General features: G+C 42.8%; 1 protein-coding gene across 1 annotated transcript in view; it reads right to left on the bottom strand.

The window, feature by feature from the left end:
* Positions 1–1060: 1060 nt before the first annotated feature.
* Dennd2c (DENN domain containing 2C) overlaps positions 1061–19743 on the bottom strand; it is a 69211-nt gene continuing 50528 nt past the window's right edge. Inside the window, exons 10-19 of the mRNA XM_034500005.2 lie at positions 17276–17345; positions 16361–16438; positions 15172–15312; positions 14382–14530; positions 13011–13188; positions 9314–9355; positions 8250–8355; positions 6203–6439; positions 4407–4493; positions 1061–3137 (exon numbers count right to left, since the gene is read on the bottom strand). Coding sequence (XP_034355896.1) covers positions 3106–3137; positions 4407–4493; positions 6203–6439; positions 8250–8355; positions 9314–9355; positions 13011–13188; positions 14382–14530; positions 15172–15312; positions 16361–16438; positions 17276–17345 — 1120 coding nt within the window. The 3' untranslated portion in view covers positions 1061–3105. The remainder of the gene's footprint in view (positions 3138–4406; positions 4494–6202; positions 6440–8249; positions 8356–9313; positions 9356–13010; positions 13189–14381; positions 14531–15171; positions 15313–16360; positions 16439–17275; positions 17346–19743) is intronic.

Here is a 19743-nt window from a genome sequence, read left to right as displayed (position 1 = left end):
AAGGACTGAAGGAACCAGAGAGATCAAAGACACCACAAGAAAACATACAGAATCAACTAACCTGGTCCTGTAAGGGTTCACAGAGACTGATCCACCAACCAAAGAGGATGCAATGGACAGACCTAGGCCTCTTACACATATGTAACAGATGTGTAGTTTGATCTTCATGTGGGACTCCTAACAGCTGGAGCAGAGTTGTCTCTGACTCTGCTGTCTGCCTCTGAACTCCTATCTCCTAACTGGGCTGACTTGTCTAGACTCAAAAGGAGAAGATATGCCTAGTCCTACTGCAATTTGATATGCCAAGGCTGATATCCATGGGAGGCCTCCTCTTCTCTGAGAAGAAAGGGAGGGGGAGATGGGGATGAGAGAGGTGAGAGGGAGGGAGTAGAAGGACAGGAGGGAGGGGAGCCTATGATTAGGATGTAAGTAAATTAATGATAAAATTCTACCATTTTTATCTTTAGGGCCTAAATAAAACCCAATCATTTTGCCTTTAGGATTTGTGGTAATAGAATAATATTCCACGTCGTCCCTCAACCTCTCAGGCTGTAGTTAGTATACATTCTTTGTAAAATATTTTCCAGACTAAGAGGTAAATGCAAAAAGGATTGTTAGATTATATATGCTATTCAATGTGCACTCAACCAAGGCTTATCTGTTAACAGCTTTGGAAAAGTTGATCACAGTTATAAGCCTGGTTAGTCTAAGCTGGATTTGAGTATTTATGACTTTACATTACGTAAATGTGCTGTCTACAGGTTTATGTAAGTGTTGTATCTTCATGTGTTGTGATTTGATGAGAACTGCCTCTTATAAGGATTTAAATACTTGGTCACCCAATGGTGGCGCTGTTGCAGAGCTTTAGGCTGGAGAAGTCTAAAGATGGGCTACTTTTGCTCTCTGCTCTCCCCGCTTCTGCCTTCATATTGGTGCCATGCTTCTACACCAGAATTGACTCTTAGCCCTGGCACTGCAAGCCAAGGTAAACATCCTTCTTTATGTTACTTGGCCCATGTTCTATCACTGCAACAGAAAAGCAACTACTACACATATTAAGTGCATTTATTTTAAATTCTCCAAGAGATCTGTGGGATTTTTAAAAATGCCTTTATTCATTAAAAGATCTGTAAACATTTGATAGAAATATTGAACAATTCTTTTTACAAACATACTTAGAATTCACAACATTTACAAAAACAAATTACAACAAACTCAAGGAAAGGAAGCAGCTTTAAATTGTAAGAAGGTAAGACTCTCCCAAAAGCAAAGTCTCCCTGCAGAGAGACAGTCATGATTGACCACAGTAAACCCTCCTACCCCATCTTATACACAATCGATTATGAATTGTTCCATTGGGATTGGAGTGTAAGAAGAAGGCAAATGAGAGATGTCTGGGAGGAGCTGCATTGGGGTGAGCTGCATTAACATTTTAAAAGACAGGCTCAGTTCTCTTCCCTGGACCCACATCTAGGAACTCTATTGCACAGCACCAGTCTTAAGTGGACTCATTCAGACACACTTGCTTGAGTGACAATGACAATCCTGTACAAGTCAGTCAGTTGTATCCCAATACAACGTACAAACTTTCCAAGTCTGAATGAATATTTTCCATGCCAGGTTTTACCCTGAGCAAAGGTTACAGAACACAACTGACATTTACCTCAATACCTATCACTTATCAATGAAAACTGCACCTTCACTGACAAACTCCCTTTCCCAGGCACTACTACTACTTTAGATTTTCAGCATCTGGTTGATGAAGAGGTATAGGCTTGGGAAACACTAAAAACTCACACTGATGTAAAAATAACCAGTGTGGCAAAGCACACAGAAGGCCCTGGGTTTTATATCCAGCATCAGAAAAAAAACAAAACAACAACAAAAAACAACAACAAAGGAACAAACCTTGCCTAGACACCCACAGTTTAAAGTCTCATCAAAGCCAAGAGGAAGCTCTGGTGTGCCCCACAGAGAACTTTAAACATCACTATAAAGAGTTCATTTACATCTGTAGGACTAACCAGCTTTGTATGTTTTCCTAAGTCAAGTGTTTGGCTTAGCCGTATCTTGTATGTAACTGGCCGAATTGCTTAGCCTCTCTGTACTCCAGCTTCTTGTAAAATATCATGAAGCTGATCTAAAGCTTGAATAAGATGACATGTAGATTATCACAGAGCTGCAAATTGTAGACACCAAAACTCAATAAACAGATAGTATGTCCTTAAAAGGACATTTTCATTTTGGCTCCATTCCATAAAGCATAATGCTGACATGTGAGAAGCACGCTATCCCAGCAGGACATGTGTTCTGAGGCCCTGCATCCCTCCATAGTATCTGCTTTTTAAAGTTCTAACATGAGTGGAATTCTCCAAGACAGGACATGGGACAAAGGGGGGCTTATCAATAGTGACACTACTGGAATCTGAAAGCACAAATGGTCCATAAATTTAAAACAACCTGATGCTTCTGTGATGAGAATCATGTGACCATGGTGTCCTCCATGTCTGTCTCTCTCGTACCTGAAACTCTCATTATTCTCTCTTATTACTCTGATAATTGCATCTTTGCATTGTTTTTAGAAAATGCAACACCAAGTATTTCTGAGTCTTTTTCTTGTAAAGGACAACTGCTTTCACAGACTAAGCACAAAGCAGAGCTTCTTGTACCCATCAATAACCAAAGATAAAACACCACAGTAAAAACAACTTGCCCAGGCATGGTGGGACCTGCCTTTAATCCCAGCACTTGGGAGGCAGAGGCAGGCAGATCTTTGTGAGATCTTTGAGATTTGTGACATCAGGATTTGAGGCCTGATCTACAGAGTGACTTCCATCACAGTCAGGGCCTGTCTCAAAAACAAAAAAAAAAAAAAAGACCCTGTCTCAAAAACAAATGAACAAACAAACAAACAGACCCCAAATCAGGAGAAGAGAGTGTACTGGTTCTAGACTGCTCCCAGTTGGTCTGCAGCAACAGGAGTCCTCCGACAGTCTTTCTCCTTTTACAATCACAAGGACATTACAGGACTCTACAGAGTATCCAGATCCTTGGGAAAATACTGTCTTTGGCACTTTCAGTTATGCTTAGAATGAAGAAAAGATTTCACTTCTTATGAAGAAATCTCATTTTGCTTCCTGGAAAGAGAAAAAGTCTTTGAACTTACTTCATTTTCATCTGTTGTACCCGAGCCAAAGGACTGGTAACCTAGCCATTCAGAGCCACCTGAGGTTAGCTGCCTTGTGCCTCATCAAGCGCTAATGTCATTTCTATATAAGTGTTTCCCAAAGTCCTATGTGTAAGAGCTTGGTCCCCAGCTTGTGGCACCATTGGAAAGTAACAGAACCTTAAAAAGGTGGGGCCTAGAGGGAGAAGACCTAGTCATGAGTGTGCCTTTGCAGACTGGGTCCCTTCCTGGCTCTGCTTCCTAGCAGTTGTGACACAAGCTCTTCTACCTGGGTCTCGCCACAGGCCCCAAAGCATCAGGGCCAATCAGCCATGGGCTGAAACTCACCAAACTGGACACCCAAATAAGCCTCCAGAACAGTGGTCCTCAACCTTCCTAATGTGGAGACCATGCAACGTTGTGGTGACCTCTAATCAGAAATCAGGTTTGCTACTTCATAACTGTAATTTTGCTACTGTCATGAGTTGTAATGTAAATATTTTTGGAAACAGGTTTGCCAAATGGTCGTGACCCACAGGACGAGAACCACTGTTGTAGAGTCTCATTTTTATTACTTAGGCTTTCTCTTTCACTAATGGAAAGCTATCAGTTGATGGGTTTAGCCACTAAAAGAACCTCATGAGTGTCTAATTGTAGAGGTGGAAAAGAACTCAAGACATAATCTAATACAAGTGGTTTTCAATTGGACTGCAGTTTCACATTACCTGGCTCACTCCCTGGAGATTTCTAAATGCTCAAGGGAGACTTCCTAAAGTCCCTGAAGATTATTATCTGATCTAATCTAACCCAAGGCACGGATGAAATCACAGCCTGCGGCATAATGTGCCACAGCCTCTCAGCTAGTTAAGGACAGGGTCTAATCGGAGCATGCATCCCAAAGCTCAGAGTTTAAGGCCATTGTCTTGTGACAGGCACAACACTGTCCTCACATCAGTCCGGAATTTAAAAATCCTAAGGAATAATGTTTATAAAATGCAGAATTAGACTGAGGCACCCTCTTCTGCTTCCCAGCCCCCAGGGATTTTAAGTCTTAAGTTCATGGACACCCTAAAATTATACTCAAAATTTATCTGTATATTTAAATACATTATTTTCTGGTAAATAGAACTTTTTTTTTAAAGTATTCCCAAAGAGTGCAACCTAAAGAAGCTTCATGGTCATGCCTTGGGGACTTATATATACCACAAGGTTAATTATCCAATATGGCAAAGCTACTCACCAAGACTCCGTAAAATTCTATTCACCCCACTGGGTTCTGACTCAGGAATTGTTTCCAAATATTGAAGAGCCCGGACTTCAAACAAACCTGTGAAGAAGACATCAGTGAGATTGTTCAACACACCAGCCTGGAAACCAAGTAAATTAAACCTCTCCTTCTTGTGATGATTTGTATATGCTTGGCCCAGGGAGTGGCACTTATTGGAGTAGGTGTGTCACTGTGGGTGTGGGCTTAAGACCCTCATCCTAGCTGCCTGGAAGCTAGTCTTCCACTAGCAGACTTCAGATGAAGATGCAGAACTCTCAGCTATACCTGCACCATGCCTGCTTAGACACTGCCATGCTCTTGTCTTGATGATAATGTACTGAACCTCTGAATCTGTAAACCATCCCCAATTAAATGTTGTCCTTTTGAGAGTTGCCTTGGTTGTGGTGTCTGTTCACAGCAGGAAATCCCTAACTAAGACACTTTTTTTTCTCTTTTTAGCAGTGTTGTGGGCAAACTCAGGTCTTTGTACATGGTAGGCAGGTTCTCTACTACTGAGCATAATATACCCCAAACCTAAGACAAGTCTTTTCTTTAATGATCTAATTTGTACTTGTTTATTTTCTTAACTTTGTGTGTGTGTTCATGCTATTATGTATGTGTGTGAGGTGGGCATGTGCATGCCACAACACACATGTAGATTGCAGAGGTCAACTTGTGGGTGTCTGTTTTCTCCTTCCATCACACTGAGTCCAGGAATAGAGCTCAGTCAGGGTTGCTAGCAAGCACCTTGGTAACGGATGATCTATCTCTGTATCCCTAATCCTGTTCTTACTATAGTCTATTCTTCTTTTTTTTTTTTAAAAAAAAAAAGATTTATTTATTTTATGTATATAAGTATACTGTAGCTGTCCTCAGACACACCAGAACAGGGCATTGGATCCTATTACAGATGGTTGTGAGCCACCATGTGGTTGCTGAGAATTGAACTCAGAACCTCTGAAAAAGCAGTCAGTGCTCTTAATCACTGAGCCATCTCTCCAGCCCCCAGTCTTTTATTCTTTTTTTTTTTTTTTTTAGTATAGAATAGAGTTTATTGAGGGCATGGGAGAGGAGCCAGGAGGGTAGTAGAGGCAGAGAGAGAGAGAGAGAGAGAGAGAGAGAGAGAGAGAGAGAGAGAGAGAGAGAGAGAGAGAGACAGAGAGAGACAGAGAGACAGAGAGACAGAGACAGAGAGAGAGAGACAGAGAAGCAGAGAAGCAGGAGTAGAGAAGTAGAGGCTGGCTATGATCACATTGAGAGAGAGGAAGAGTGGGGAGGGGATAGAGAGGCAAGAGGGTAAGAAATTAAGAGGGTAAGAGAGTAAGAGATTAAGAGACCCAGTCTTTTATTCTTAAATTGATCGATATTGCAGATAATTTCACAGTAACTCAGATGTGCCTTGATAGTCTACACATCTATTATTCAATCCTTCTAAGAATCCACCAAATGTGGTGGTTTGAAAGAAAATGGTGCACACAACCTCACACAGAGTGGCACTATTTGAAGATGTGGCCTTGCTAGAACAGGTGTGGCTTTGATGGAGGAAGTGTGTCTCAGTCTCTGCCTGCTGTAGAACTCTCAGCTCCTTCTCCAACACCATGTGTGCTACCATATTTCCCGCCATGGTGACCATAAACTAAATCTAAACTGTAAGCCAGCCCCAATTTGATGCTTTCCTTTATAAGAGCTGCTGTGGTCATGGGGTCTCTTCATAGCAACAGAACCCTAAGACATCAGATAAGGAGACAATAGTTCCCAGTTAAACCCACCTTTAACTCCACTTTGCCGAAGCTCCCGGTCCTGAACAAATCCTGCAAACATCTGTGTCTCCATGAAGAGATCTAGGAAGTGGCGGACACTTCGAGAAGTGTGGGACTTCCGGAACGGCTCCCTCTGGAATACACGCTCCCCATGTTCTGTGACAGTCATATTCAGAGAATAGTGCCCCACGAGCTCCACAAAAAACCTGACAAATGCTTCAGACACCAGGGAATCGAGTGTCACATCTGTTTCAAGATGAAAGAAATAAAGGGAAAATCTCAGTTTTGTGTATGTAGGAACCTGGACACTAGTTGTGGAAGCCATGGTTAAAGAGTCATGAAAAACTGAGAATACATTTAGGAATGTGCATTCCTAGCTTGCTACACAGCCCATGGTATGCAAAAGGCAAATGGCTCCTGTCCTGCCCTTCATTTCCTCCATCAATACTCTTACTGTATCCTGCAGCCTGGCTCCACACCAAGACCTCATTCATTACTCTTTCAAAAGCCTCTTGTAAGAATGCAACCACAGCCTGCGTCTCCACTTGGGCCCCCTCTGCAGTCCTGCTACATCTGTGCACTGCTGTGCTGTCCCAGTCTCTGGCTCCTGTCTCGACCAAGAAACTCTCTGGTTTTCTTTCTCTTCAACCTTCCCTGAGTGTCATCCTTTGACCACTTCTCTTCAACATTCTATTCTGCTCCTTAAAGTCAACTGCCAGTCAGGTGTGGTGGTTCACACCTGTCATCTAGCACTTGGGAGATGGAGGCAGGAGAATCAGGAGCTCAAGATCATCTTCAGCTCTACAGTGAACTCTGAGGCCATTTTGGGCTGCCTGAGATCCTGTGTCATGCAGGAGCAGCAGCACAAACAAGGCCAACCGGACAGACAGAGCCGGCTGTGCAAGCCAGGTCATAATCTCCAGACTAGCACTTCACCCTTCCTGTTCCCAGGCTGTCTATGGCTGTCACCATTTGGCTTCCCATTATAAATTGCATCATTTATAAAGTGCATACATTTCATTTGTCTAAAAGTCACCATATCAGAAAACATACTAAACTTGGTAGGCTATGAGCCAATTAAAGTAAGATGTCAAAACACAATGTACTGTATTTTTCTACAAATCATTTGCCTTCTCGGTATTCTCACCTCATAGTACACTATGATTTATTGCAGTAAAAAAATTATTGAGTATTAAGTGCACTGGCAATACACCAAGTGCTCTTTAAGAGACAATAATCAGGAATACTTCATAGCTCTCTAGCTACTTGTCTATCCAAGCATTTTCATTCCAATATGCATCTCTTTCTCTCAGCAGTCTCTATGTCACCAGACTGGTCTGGTCTGGTCTCAAACTTCAGATCCTTTACTACCTCCAAGTGCCAAGACTACAGGAGTGAATGTGGCAAAATAACACTTCAGTTGGTGTGTGTGTGTGTGTGTGTGTGTGTGTGTGTGTGTGTGTGTGTGTGTGTGTTTAAAGACAAGCTTTCTCCAGGCCGGCCTAGAACTCGATATGTAGATCCACCTGTCTCTGTCTTGGAATGCTGGGATTAAAGGTTTGTTACCACACCCTACCTCAGAACAGGGCTTTCTCACTCCTGTAATTCTGTTCCTATCAGTAGACAGCCTCAGTTCTCCATCTGAAATGTCCATAAGGATACCGTTTTTTCTTGTTTTCATTTTTTGAGACAAGGTCTTATTATATAGCCTTTGTTGGCCTGGAACTCACTGTGTAAACCAGGCTGGCCTCGAACTCATACTGACCCACACTCTGCTTCCCAAGTGCTGAGATTAAAGGCACATGCCACTATGGCAATGACACATACTTTATAAGAGTCATGGGGGGGGGGGAAGGGGAAGAAATGAGCAGTACTGGTGAAGGAGGATTTTTTTTTTTAAGTACAGGATTAACTCAAAGAGAAAATGACACATGAGTCAGACCCAGAGGAAGAAAGCATTCTGTAAATGTAATTTTCAAAGGTCCTGTGACAGAAGGGCGTCTGCGGTGAGTGTTCAGTGCTTTAACCCTTCCTTCTCAGGCCATACATCTCACACCTTGTGAAAACTGCCGTTCCTGGGCCAAGATTTCATCTCGATCTTCTAAAATCTGCACCAAGGCAGCTTGAAGTTTAGGTGGCATAATTTCATCCTCGTCAGATACCTGAGAAAGAAGCAACTCTGCATGAGCCTTATGAGAGTGTCAAACATGTACGAGGTACAGCCCTCATCACAGGTAGCTTTGTGGATATTCTGCCTGAAGAGTCATTTGAAATTCCAACACCTACATAGAGCCAAAATGCATGATGTTTACAGTGTATTTTAACTTTACTTTTAAAAACCAAGCAACATCATGTAAAACTCTCTGCTACCTTTTCTACAAAATCTCTCATCTACAAGTTTCATTCCTTACCTCCAAGGCAAAAGGTAGTTTAAACCTGAGGGGACAACTGATTTTCAAGAGAGGGATCCAGTTTCCATGCTCAAACAGAGATCTGCTCTGAGACTTATCGATCGCTGCCTCCCTTTTCCCTTGAGCATCTATCAGATAGGACCACCTCTTTTCCAGTCAGTATTCCTTGTTCGGATTGCTATTATACCATCTCTAAAGCATCATGGAAACGCCTCCTGGCTTATCTACCAGACTCGATCTTACTCATCTTTAGATTTTAACTGCCTGAGAATCTACAAATAGCCAAGTCAGTAAGTGCCCCTCTCTCCCTCTCTCTCTCTCTCTTTCTCTCTCTCTCTCTGGTGCTGAGTTGGACATGGGCGCTTACGTATCTAGATGGGTACTGCTTCTCAGTCCACTAAACTGTACTAACTTAGAGGTTTAAATGTCAACCCCTCTGGAGTTGAAGGGATGGTTACTTCTTCTGAGAATGACATTTATGCTGCTTCCTCCTTCCTCCTTTGGGAGGGACACCTACACACTCAAGCCAAAATTTTCAGGGCAATCTTGTATGGTTAGCTGCAGTGTCAACTCAGAAATAGGTATGAACTGAAAGTTCTTTCTGAGTCATACTCTCTAAGTACTTTCACGTATTTTCTGTCTAATTGTAATTGCCTACAGAGACACCTATGTCCCCAAACATTATGTAACCATCTCCTTTGTCACTCACCTCCTGTAGGAACCTGTCTGCACAGAGATCAACTATCAGCACCTATGGAATAAAGGAGGCAGGCAGGTTAAACCAGAGACTCTCACAGACAGATCAGGCACTGCCGGACCGGGATAGGCTTTTTGATTCTTTCAGGCCATGGGAATAGTTTCAAGCAAAATTAACTTAACATTGAAGCCAATTTAAAAGTTAATCCATCAAAACAACTAATGAATTTTAAAAAAGAAAAAGATGTGCACAATTACATATCACAGGGATTTACTAGGTTGGTGTGGTGTGATGGGGGAAGTGTGGTGTGAGCAGGAAGTGTGGTGTGAGGGGGAAGTGTGGTGTGAGGGGAAGTGTGGTGTGATGGGGAAGAACGGCCTGTTCAGCTAGAAACGCTGAAGAGGTGGGTAGCTCCAGAGACGGAAGATCCCCAAGTCATCTCTAAACCACACTATCTGCACAGGAACGAAGTACAAGGTGGAGTCAGAGACAAAATCACAAGCAAACCAACAGGGAGACAACGGAGGAGGGAATCTTCCTCTTCATTGAGTTAATGTGAACATTTAAGCTGCTCATGAAAACATCAGTCATAAATGAAAAGATTGGCATCTTAACCACATCAAAATGAACAACTCCCCTGAATTAAAAAAATGCCATTCTGGGCTGGGTATGGTGGTGCAAGATCAAACAGCAGCAGTCTGGACACCGTGACAAGATGCCTTCCAAGTTCCAGCCCAGCCTGGAGATATAGTGATCTTGACCCCAAAATCCCACAAAACACGCCCCCCCCCCCCCCCGAAAACAAACTCAGAACACCGTTTTGGAAAACGAAAGGCCAATCCTCAGGGTTGTAGAGCACCTGCCTCGCATGCACAGAGCCTGGAGTTTGAGCCCTTGCACTGAATAAATCAGGTGCGCTACCTAAGGCCTGCAACCTCAGAACTAGGAGGACAGAGTCAGACTATCAGAAATTCAAGCTCATGCATAGCTACAAAGTGAGTGTAAAGCCAGCTGGAGCTTCCTGAGAGCTCTCCAAAACAAAACAAAACAAAATAAAATAAAATGAACAAACCGAGAAGCTGATTTCTAGAATATAAAAACATTGGGTTGGGCTGTACCTCAGTTAGATAGCCTGAGTTTGATTCCCCAGAACCATCAAACGAAATAATAACAAGGCCATCTTACAAATCATGGAGGCTAAATAATCCAGGGGAAAGACAGAAAATAATTTATAATAGATGACATTCAATGGTCAATAAACATGCCTCAGAAGCAATCTAGGAATGCCAATTAAACGACAGTGAGCACACAGCTGGAGGTCACCAACCAGAGGAGGCTAAACTACACAAGCTGACACAGTGCTGGTGACATGTGAACCCGCAGTTCGTCTCCTATACTGTGAGAGAAGCTTGAATTGGCGCTAGTGTGAAAAAGTTCTATTAAATTTACTCACATTAAAGACGTGCTATACTCCCCTTTTATACCAAGCCTCAAAACCAAGAATGGCGGACAAGTGTTTTAGGATGTTACTAGCGCCCCTCTCTCGCTCTCCCCGCCTCTGTGTGTGTTACGCACAAAGCCCTGGCATGCCAAGGAGTTCAGAGGACAACTTGCCGAAGTCTGTTTTTTCCTTCCACCTTTGGCTGGAACTCAGGATTCCTGTCAGGTTAGAGTGTAAGCACATTTACCTGCTGAGCCACCACACATAATTTGGAAGTAAAATTATAAAGAATTACAAACAGGTTTGTTGAGGTTTGATCTGTTGCTGTGTATTGTAATGCTAAATACTGGCCCCTGAGGTCTGGTTGCCCACAGGGATGAGGAAATTCTCACAGACACCAAGTGATGCTGTGTAACCTTGCTCTTAATTTAAAACTGTTGTTTGAGTAAAGATGCCTACAGCCTATAGTTGGATGGAGAGGTGGGAAGAGCTTCAGTTACGAGGCCTGGGGAGGGGAGAGAGAGGAAGCCATGGAGTTGGTAGATCATTGAGTGCATGGCAATGCCAGACGGCCAGTTGAAGTAGAAGTGGCCCAGGCAGAACATGGCAAGTGATATCTCCGGGTTACTGACAGAAAAGTAATTAAAATAGCAAAGAGGGCTGATATCTGCCCAGCTCTAATGCTATAAGGCTTATTATAAATATAAAGGTTTTGTGTCTTTTATTTGGGAAGTAAAGGATCTAAGGTGGGGTGGAATCCTTGGATTAAATATTTACGACAGCACACATGAGTACTGTAAGACTCAGGACAGTAGTGACCTTTCCGGGGCATGGGGAAGGGACCATGAGAGGGACAGGTAAAAGGAGACTTGACTCTTTTGCTGGGATGTCCTTTACAATCCAATGCTGAATCATACAAATACTCACTTTGTAATACTTCACGGAGATGTACTCTGTTTAAGGCACCTACCTGCACATGTGCTATATTTGAAACAACTTTTTTTTTTTTAGTAAATCCAGAGAAATTTTGTGTTGGTTTTAAAAAAGAAAACAAGGGCCAGCAAGATCAATCTGGATGACCTGCACTCTGTCCCTGTTGCTCACATAAAAGTGAAAGAGAAAACTGACCCAAATTGTCCTCTGACCTCATGTGTGCCATGGTACTCTATTCACATCACACACCTACGTGCGCGCGCGCGCGCGCGCGCGCGCGCACACACACACACACACACACATTTCAAGTGTTACTCTTTGAGACAGGGTTTCTCTGTCTAGTCCTAGCTGTCCTGGAGCTTACTCTACAGACCAGGCTGGCCTTGAACTCAAAGATCCACTTGCCTCTGCCTTCTGAGTGCTGGGATTAAAGGTGTGTGCCACCAATACCCAGCTTAGAAAAATGTAGCAGAAGCCAGAGACCAATGACTCATTGCAATGAACACTTGCAAGTGAAGATGCATGGACAAAAGGGTGCACTGTGGGGCGCACTGTGACACACTACAGCTCCTAAGACAAGACTTTATTTTATTTTATCTTTTTTTGGGGGGGGGGTGCTGGGGGAAGTTGCAAGGTCAGAGAGCACATACAAAGGGACAAGAATATGATGGGGATTTGGATGTATGATGTGAAATTCACAAAGAAGCAATACAAATTTTTTTAAAAAGAAAACTTTTTTTTTTTGTTTTGTTTTGTTTTTTCAAGACAGGGTTTCTCTGTGTAGCTCTGGCTGTCCTGGAACTCACTCTGTAGACCAGGCTGGCCTCGAACTCAGAAATCTGCCTGCCTCTGCCTTCCAAGTGCTAAGATTAAAGGCGTGTGACACCACTGCCCGGCAAGAAAACTTTTTAATAAATAGATGAGTGCATTGCTCACTACTGTAAAGAGAGTGTCAGAGGCACATGTACCGTGGAATTATTTTCATTTTTAAGAAAGATATAAAATATGACAGGGTAATAAATTATTAATTATTATATTCTTTAAATGTTCTGATTCATTTATTTTAGTTCATAAGTATGAGAGTTATGCTCACATGTCTGACTGTGTATCATGTGCATCCTGGAATTGGAGTTACAGATGGTTGTGAATTGCCATGTGGCTGCTGGGAATTGAATCTTAGTCCTTTGAAGAACAAGAGGTCTTAACTGATGAACCATTTCTGAAGCCCAAATGATAAAATTACTAGATTAATAACAATTCTACCCATCTTAAAAGACCACTTGATCCATTGCCAGCACTCTAGTATCCCTGTAGGCACAGTGCGCTCCATCTTACCTCTTCAATGGGAAGGTCCTGGAGTTGGGGTAAGGAACAAGACAAGATCCCAATGAGGAACGGAGTAGGCGAGCACACTATGTCAATCATGGACACAGGTAACACTGGGATGTAGGTGTGCTGCCAGGTGAACGGATACAGTGTCGCTACCACAGCATGCCCACATTTTGAAAGGGTGCTAGACAGAAGAAAGCACATGATGTCACAGGTAAAGCAATACAAAGAATGAATTTCCGATATCATGTCAAAGAATTTCACAGTGACCACACTGGCCTTCACAGATCAGTGAATATATAGTAATTTTTAAACAGAGTCATCTCAATCTGGTTCACTACCATTTATTATGCTTATGAAAACCAATACTGGTATTTTTTAAAGATATGGTGGGGCAACCCTAGGCTGTCCTTGAATTTCTGGGCTCAGGTGATTCTTCTGCTTCAAGCCTCCTGGGTAGATGATACCACAAGTGTGAACAAAAGCTAGAAATACCTTTTTTTCCTGTTTTGTTGGCTGTTTTTTGTTTGTTTGTTTGTTTGTTTTGAGACAGAGCTTCACTATGTAGCTTTGGGTGGCCTCTGTTGTAATAATTATTTTAAAACGGCCACTGGTGAAGCTGACTATCTAAGCTGCTGTGGCCTAGCTCAACCACATGGCCAGAGGCCACGTGCACACCGCAGCTAGAAACAGCCAGCCAGAAACACCAGCCCTGCCACCCACAAGACGCCAGCATGGGAGATGGCTCTGCCAGTCTTCCAAGCTGTCTCTGTAAGGCTGGGCATTGCCCAGACTATCCTGCCAACGACACAAGCTTGGTACAGATGAGACTCTAATGCTTAGATTATCCAAAGGCTTATATATTTGGTAATGATCAATAACAAGATGCCCATACAATCAGAAGTGTAACCCAATACCCAACCTAGATATACCAACTACCTTTGACTGGTGGAGACATGTGAACATCTGCCTCCATGTTTGCCTCTCTCGTTCTCCATTTCTCCCTTAGCTCCTCCTTTTCCTTCTCCTCCTTTTCCTTTACTCCTCCTCTTCCTCTCCTTACTCCTCCCACCTTATCTGCTCCTACAGGCTTCAAACTCAGAGATCTGCCTAACTCTGCCGCCTAAGTGTTCAGGTTAAAGGTGTGCACCACCATACCTAGCCATCTTTGTGATTTTGTACACAAGTCTTTTCAATTTCTTTCTTCTCCTTTTGGGTTTTGGAAACCGAACCTGGGTTTTTTGCAAGAACAAATACTGTAATTACTGAGCCAGGTCTCTAGCCCTAGTTCTAGATATTTTAAATATATTTCCATTGTAAAAAAATAAAAGCAAGCCAAACACCAGCATGAAGTAACATATTCCCCTTATTTCTTACCTTAGGCTGTTGGCAACAAAGATTACCCTCCGCTCTAAAAGGAGAGAGGCACAAACCCGGATGAGATGGCGCACGCTCAAGCATTTGAAAAGACATTCAAAATCCACATGTTCCAGGCGTGAATCGAGCGGTCGGCAGAGCTCAATTGACTGAAAAGGCAAAGGAAATCCAAGAGCTGATGTTGAACCTTACCCCAGTGGCAGCATTAACCAAACATCTTGCTCTTTCTCTAGTCTGAAAATGTCGATTACTTTGGGCCAGGTATGGTGACACACTCCTAATTCATTAAATCCTAGTACTCAAGGGGCACAGGCAGGTTGATCTCTATGAGTTCAAGTCCAGTCTGGACTACAGAGAGTTCTAGGACAGCTAGGACAAGTGATACTGTATAGCGGTTGGGGGGAGTCTGGCACAAAGAGTTTATGAAGCTGCTGTTAAGTTCTGGTAAAATCATTCCACTTGATAAATACACATATATACACACACACACACGCACGTGTGTGTGTGTGTGTGTGTGTGTGTGTGTGTGTGTGTGTGTATCTGTCATTTATGTTGAGACTGCCACTATAGAGGGACGCAATGTATGTTAGGTAGGAAACCTGGGGCCAAGGATCAACTAACTACCTTAAATATTCATTCAATGTTTCTTCAGAGTCTCTAGGAAATAACACACATTCCCTTGAAAAGTAAAATCAATTCTTTCCCATGAACAAGCTTCTTGCAACTGTGCCTATAGTTGCAAGGCTGGCTTTGACGTGGCTACTAAACGTCAGGAGATGAATTAACTTACCTCATCTCCAGCCCCAGGGAGGTAGCTCTTTACTGTGATGGTGCGGCCTGGAGCTGGGAAAGGGGCTTCCATAACACTTCTCATGAATGGGTACACAAGGGCTGGAGACATTTCTCTTCTCTTCTCTACTTCATCCAGAATCTGCAAATGGGCACACACACAGACAAACACATCCCAGAGTTTATTAAGGTCTCAGACCAGAAACATAAAGAAATCCTACTGTAAATAAATTACAGCAGTAGATTCAAGACAGACAAGCTCTGTGATTCATGAAAGCTCAAAGAAGCACACCTTGAGGATATCTTTCCACCCCTAAATTACAGAAGTCAACTTATTTAGAAACTATTTTTTTCTTTTAAAAAAACCAATTTTATTACATTTATTGAGTGTGAGTATGAGTGTGTGTGTGTGTGTGTGTGTGTGTGTATGTGTGTAATGCCATGCCTTAAGTGTGGAAGTCAGAGACAACTTGCAGGAGTTAGTTGTTGTCTTGTCACTGTGTAGGTCCTGAGATTAAGCTCAGGATTTTAGGCTTGGTAGCAAGTGCTTTACCATGCAGCCATCTCAGCAGCTCTGGAGACCATTTTCATTTCACTAATGGGCAAAGAGTAACAGTGACAATGATATCCTGTGAGCTGGGTCTAGAGAAAAGCAAGAGCAAGATGTACTTCAGGATATGTTCTTTTAGAACTGTGAGTCTGGGGGCTGTAGAGTTGGCGCAGTGGTTAGGAGCACTTGCTACTCCTGTAAACCTGGATTCAATTCCCAACACTCACAAGCAGCTCATACTATAACTCCACTCTCAGGGGGGATCTGACACCTTCTGGCCCCAAGGGCACCATATATACATGTTGTACACAGACATGTGTGCGATCAAAACACCATGCACACAAAATAAAAATAAATCTTTAGAAGAAAAAACCCAAGACGGTGTCTGAGTGCACACCTTTAATTCCAGCGCTCACAGAAGCAGATGGATCTCTGTTGCGTTTGAAGGCATCCTGGGCTACAAAGCAAGTTCTGGGATAGCTGGGGCTGTTACACAGCAAAACCCCGTCCTAAGGAGGGGGACTTTCTCAAGTAGGATATTCAAGTCTTCACCACTCGGTATTCTCCAGTGAAGCCACTAGCACTAAAACCGCCTCAGACCTGTGGACATCTCTCTTCCACAGAGCCTCGATTCACTCACCTTTGAGAAAAGATTGAAGCACCCCAAGCGACTGACCATGCAGTACACCTCAGGGAGCCGCTTTCCTTTGCCTTCTGGCTGCAAAAACAAAACAAAAAATCAAGCAGATGAAAGATTTACTAATTTTAACTATTACTATTTATTTACTAGGCCCTTCCTATGGTGGCTGATGCTTGCTCCAAACTTCTGGGCTTAAGCAATGACACCAAAGTCAACAGACTACAAGTGTACACAGGCTTCTCTCTATTGTTCAGTCAGAACAGGAGCTGAACCTTCATTCTGAGTGAGCTTAAAGGTTGGGGAAGTACTCAGGAGGAAGGTATGATTTACCCAGGCTTAGTGCCTAAGCAAAAAAAAAAAAAAAAATTAGGTGATAGGAACTCAGCTTCTTCTGCCGCCTCTCTGGACAATATTCTGCAAATGTGCTGGACTGACATTCAATCTTTGTGTTACTTTCTCTACTGCAAAGAAACACATCAGTGGAACCCGCAGACTTTCTATCCTGGATCATTCTGTGGTGACCGTCATCTTGCTCTTGCTATGTAAAGCTAGTGTAACTTCTTTTTTAAAACTTTATTTTTGTTTGATGTGTACAAGGTAGGTGTTTTGCCTGTATGTATATGTACCTTGTATGTGCAGTACCTGTAAAGTGCCAGAAGAGGGCACCAGATCCCCTGGGACTGGAGTTATAGATACCTGAGCTGCCATTCCCCATGGGTGCTGGGAGTGGAACCTGGGCCCTCTGGAAGACCAACCAGGATTTTTAATCACTGAGTCATATCTAGCCTTAATGCAGCTTCTTGGTTGTGCAAATAATGAAGGAGCCCTTAAAGTCATGCAGAGATAGTACTTCTCAAGTTGCTAATAGCCTTTCTTGTTCCTTAACCAACTCTGTGGCACCAATCTGGAACTCACCAAAAGCTTCTTACAGTAGCCAAACCACCGACTTCCATCTTCCCCAGTCAACACAAAGGAGAACGTTTCACTGAAAACAAAATGAAACATAGTGGCTTAAGGCATTACTCACTGAACAAGTAAAAGGAGTCTTGTGATCTAGGAGGAAACAGAAATACCCATTTATTTCAAGTCACATTACCCTACAGAATGCCCAGGCCTTGTCCTTGTGAGAGGGTATGGGACAAGCTGTTGGTATTGCTTTTCCCCTTTTCTTATTTACTCTTGCTAGCTATCAATCTTGTTTAATCAATCTTGTTAATCAATCTTGTTTCCCTTTTGTTGAATATGTAATTTAGCTAAGCATACAGGTAAGCAAGCTATAAAGGGTTTTGATAATGTCATCTCTCTCTTCCAAATTCTTTGGTTTGGTTCTGAAAGGCCACATGGAACAGTGTTAGAAAACATGAATTACATCCTGGGCTGGGGAGATGACTCTTTGGATAAAGTGCTTGTCACACTAGTATGTCCTAGATACAGACCTGCAGGTCTATACCAAGCAGGATGCAATAGCATCTGTAATCTTAGCTCTCCTACAGTGAGACAGGAGGCAGAGACAGGAGAATCCCCAGAAGGGGGCTTAAGGCCAGCTAGTTTGACATAAACAGTAGAGAAGTAAGAAATCCTTCTCAAACAAGACAGAGGCAAGAACTTTGTCCTTTGTCCTCCACATAGGAGCATGCATGTCAGTCCTCCTTCTCATACACATACAAAGTTAGGAAAAAAAATCATATTCTTAATATATACAAATCATAGAAAAATATTAACTCCTCATTATAAATATGGGCCAAAAATGAGCATCACTTACAAAATACCCAAAGATGTCCCATACAAAATTTGATTACTAACCAAAGAACCTCAGCTTTAAATAATGAATTGATATTTAAATTCAGTTTTATTTTTTGTGTATAAGTGTAAGTGTTTTGCCTGCATATTTGTCTGTGTACCACTATGTATAGTGCCCACTGAGACCAGAAATGAGTTTTAGATCCACTGAAACTGAAGTTTTAGATGGCTGTGAGCTCCCATGTCCTGTGCGAGAGCAGCGAGCACTCTTTAGCCTCTGAGCCATCTCTCCAGCACTGATGAATCTATATTCAAATATGGACAAAATTTGTTGGGAAGGAGTATTTCCAGTGGTGATTTCTGGGCAGCAGACTGCCTTTGCTTTTTATTCCTCTTCTGCATTTCCTAAATATTCTAGAACACACATAATGCAGGAGGAAGAAGCCAACCATGGGGCAGCCAGGCCAACCGGAGACACTGCATCCACAGACAGCAGGTGACAAAGTGGAGTATTAGCATTGAAAGCTAAAAGATGGAGAGCTGTGATCAGGCTCAGTTGGGTCTGGGAGGTGAGGCAGGGCACTGGGGCGAGCAATCACTGAGACAATCAGCTAGGAGGTCATCAGCATAGAAATGGTTCATTTATATAAGCGTTTTCGCCTAAATGGCATAATTAATCATTACAATTTAGTTTCCCTTTCTTATTTATTGTTTTAAGGTGTTTGTTTGTTTTTAAAGATTTATTTATGTGAGTACACTGTAGCTGTCTTCAGACACACCACGAGAGGGCACTGGATCCCATTACAGATGGTTGTGAACCACCATGTGGTTGCTGGGAATTGAACTCAGGACCTCTGGAAGAGCAGTCAGTGCTCTCAACCACTGAGCCACCTCTCCATCCCTTAAGATATGCCTTAAGATACAGATGAATGTACAGATGAATGCGCCACACTCATGCAGCGCCTGTGGAGTCAGAGATGAGCATCAGGCCCTCTGGGACTAGCTGCATAGCTGGCTGTGAGCTGCCGTGTGAGTGCTGAGAGTCCAACCTGCATCCTCTGGAAGAGCAGCCAGTGCTCTCATCCACTGAGCCACCTCTCCTGACTTTTGCTTGTTTGTTTTGTATACAAAATCTCACTATGTTTCCCAGCCTGGCCTTCAACTCTTGGACTCGCGTGATCCTCTCGTCTTAGGACCCTGGAGTAGCTGACAGTACAGACTTGTTTTAATTAATATGCCCACATAACAGCTTGAACAAAGATACCTACTTATAAATTAGGATTTCAGCCAGACCCGGTGGTACATGCCTTCACCCAGCATTCCGCCCACTGACACAGGCCAGGGGAACTCTGAGAGTCTGAAGTCACCCTGGTCTGCATATCAAGTTCTAGGCCGAGCAGTAGTACTTTTTTTTTTTTTTTTCTTTAAGTCTCAAAAACAAAACAAAGCAAGCAGGATTTGAAAGTGATAGTGGTTTTAGAAGTTAAAACTGATAATTTCCTCTAAACACCTTAAATAAATTTCTTTTTAAAGATTTTAATTTTTATTATTTGTGTGTGTGTGTGTCCATGTGAGTACAGATGCCCTTGGAGAACAGAGGTGTGGACTCCTCCTGAGCTGGGATTACAGACAGCTGTGAGGCG

The sequence above is a fragment of the Arvicanthis niloticus genome, chromosome 4 (assembly GCF_011762505.2).
Source record: "Arvicanthis niloticus isolate mArvNil1 chromosome 4, mArvNil1.pat.X, whole genome shotgun sequence".
In the NCBI taxonomy this organism is placed as follows: Eukaryota; Metazoa; Chordata; class Mammalia; order Rodentia; family Muridae; genus Arvicanthis; species Arvicanthis niloticus.
Note: the sequence above shows the minus strand (reverse complement) of the source record. Positions and strands in the feature narration are given on the sequence as shown.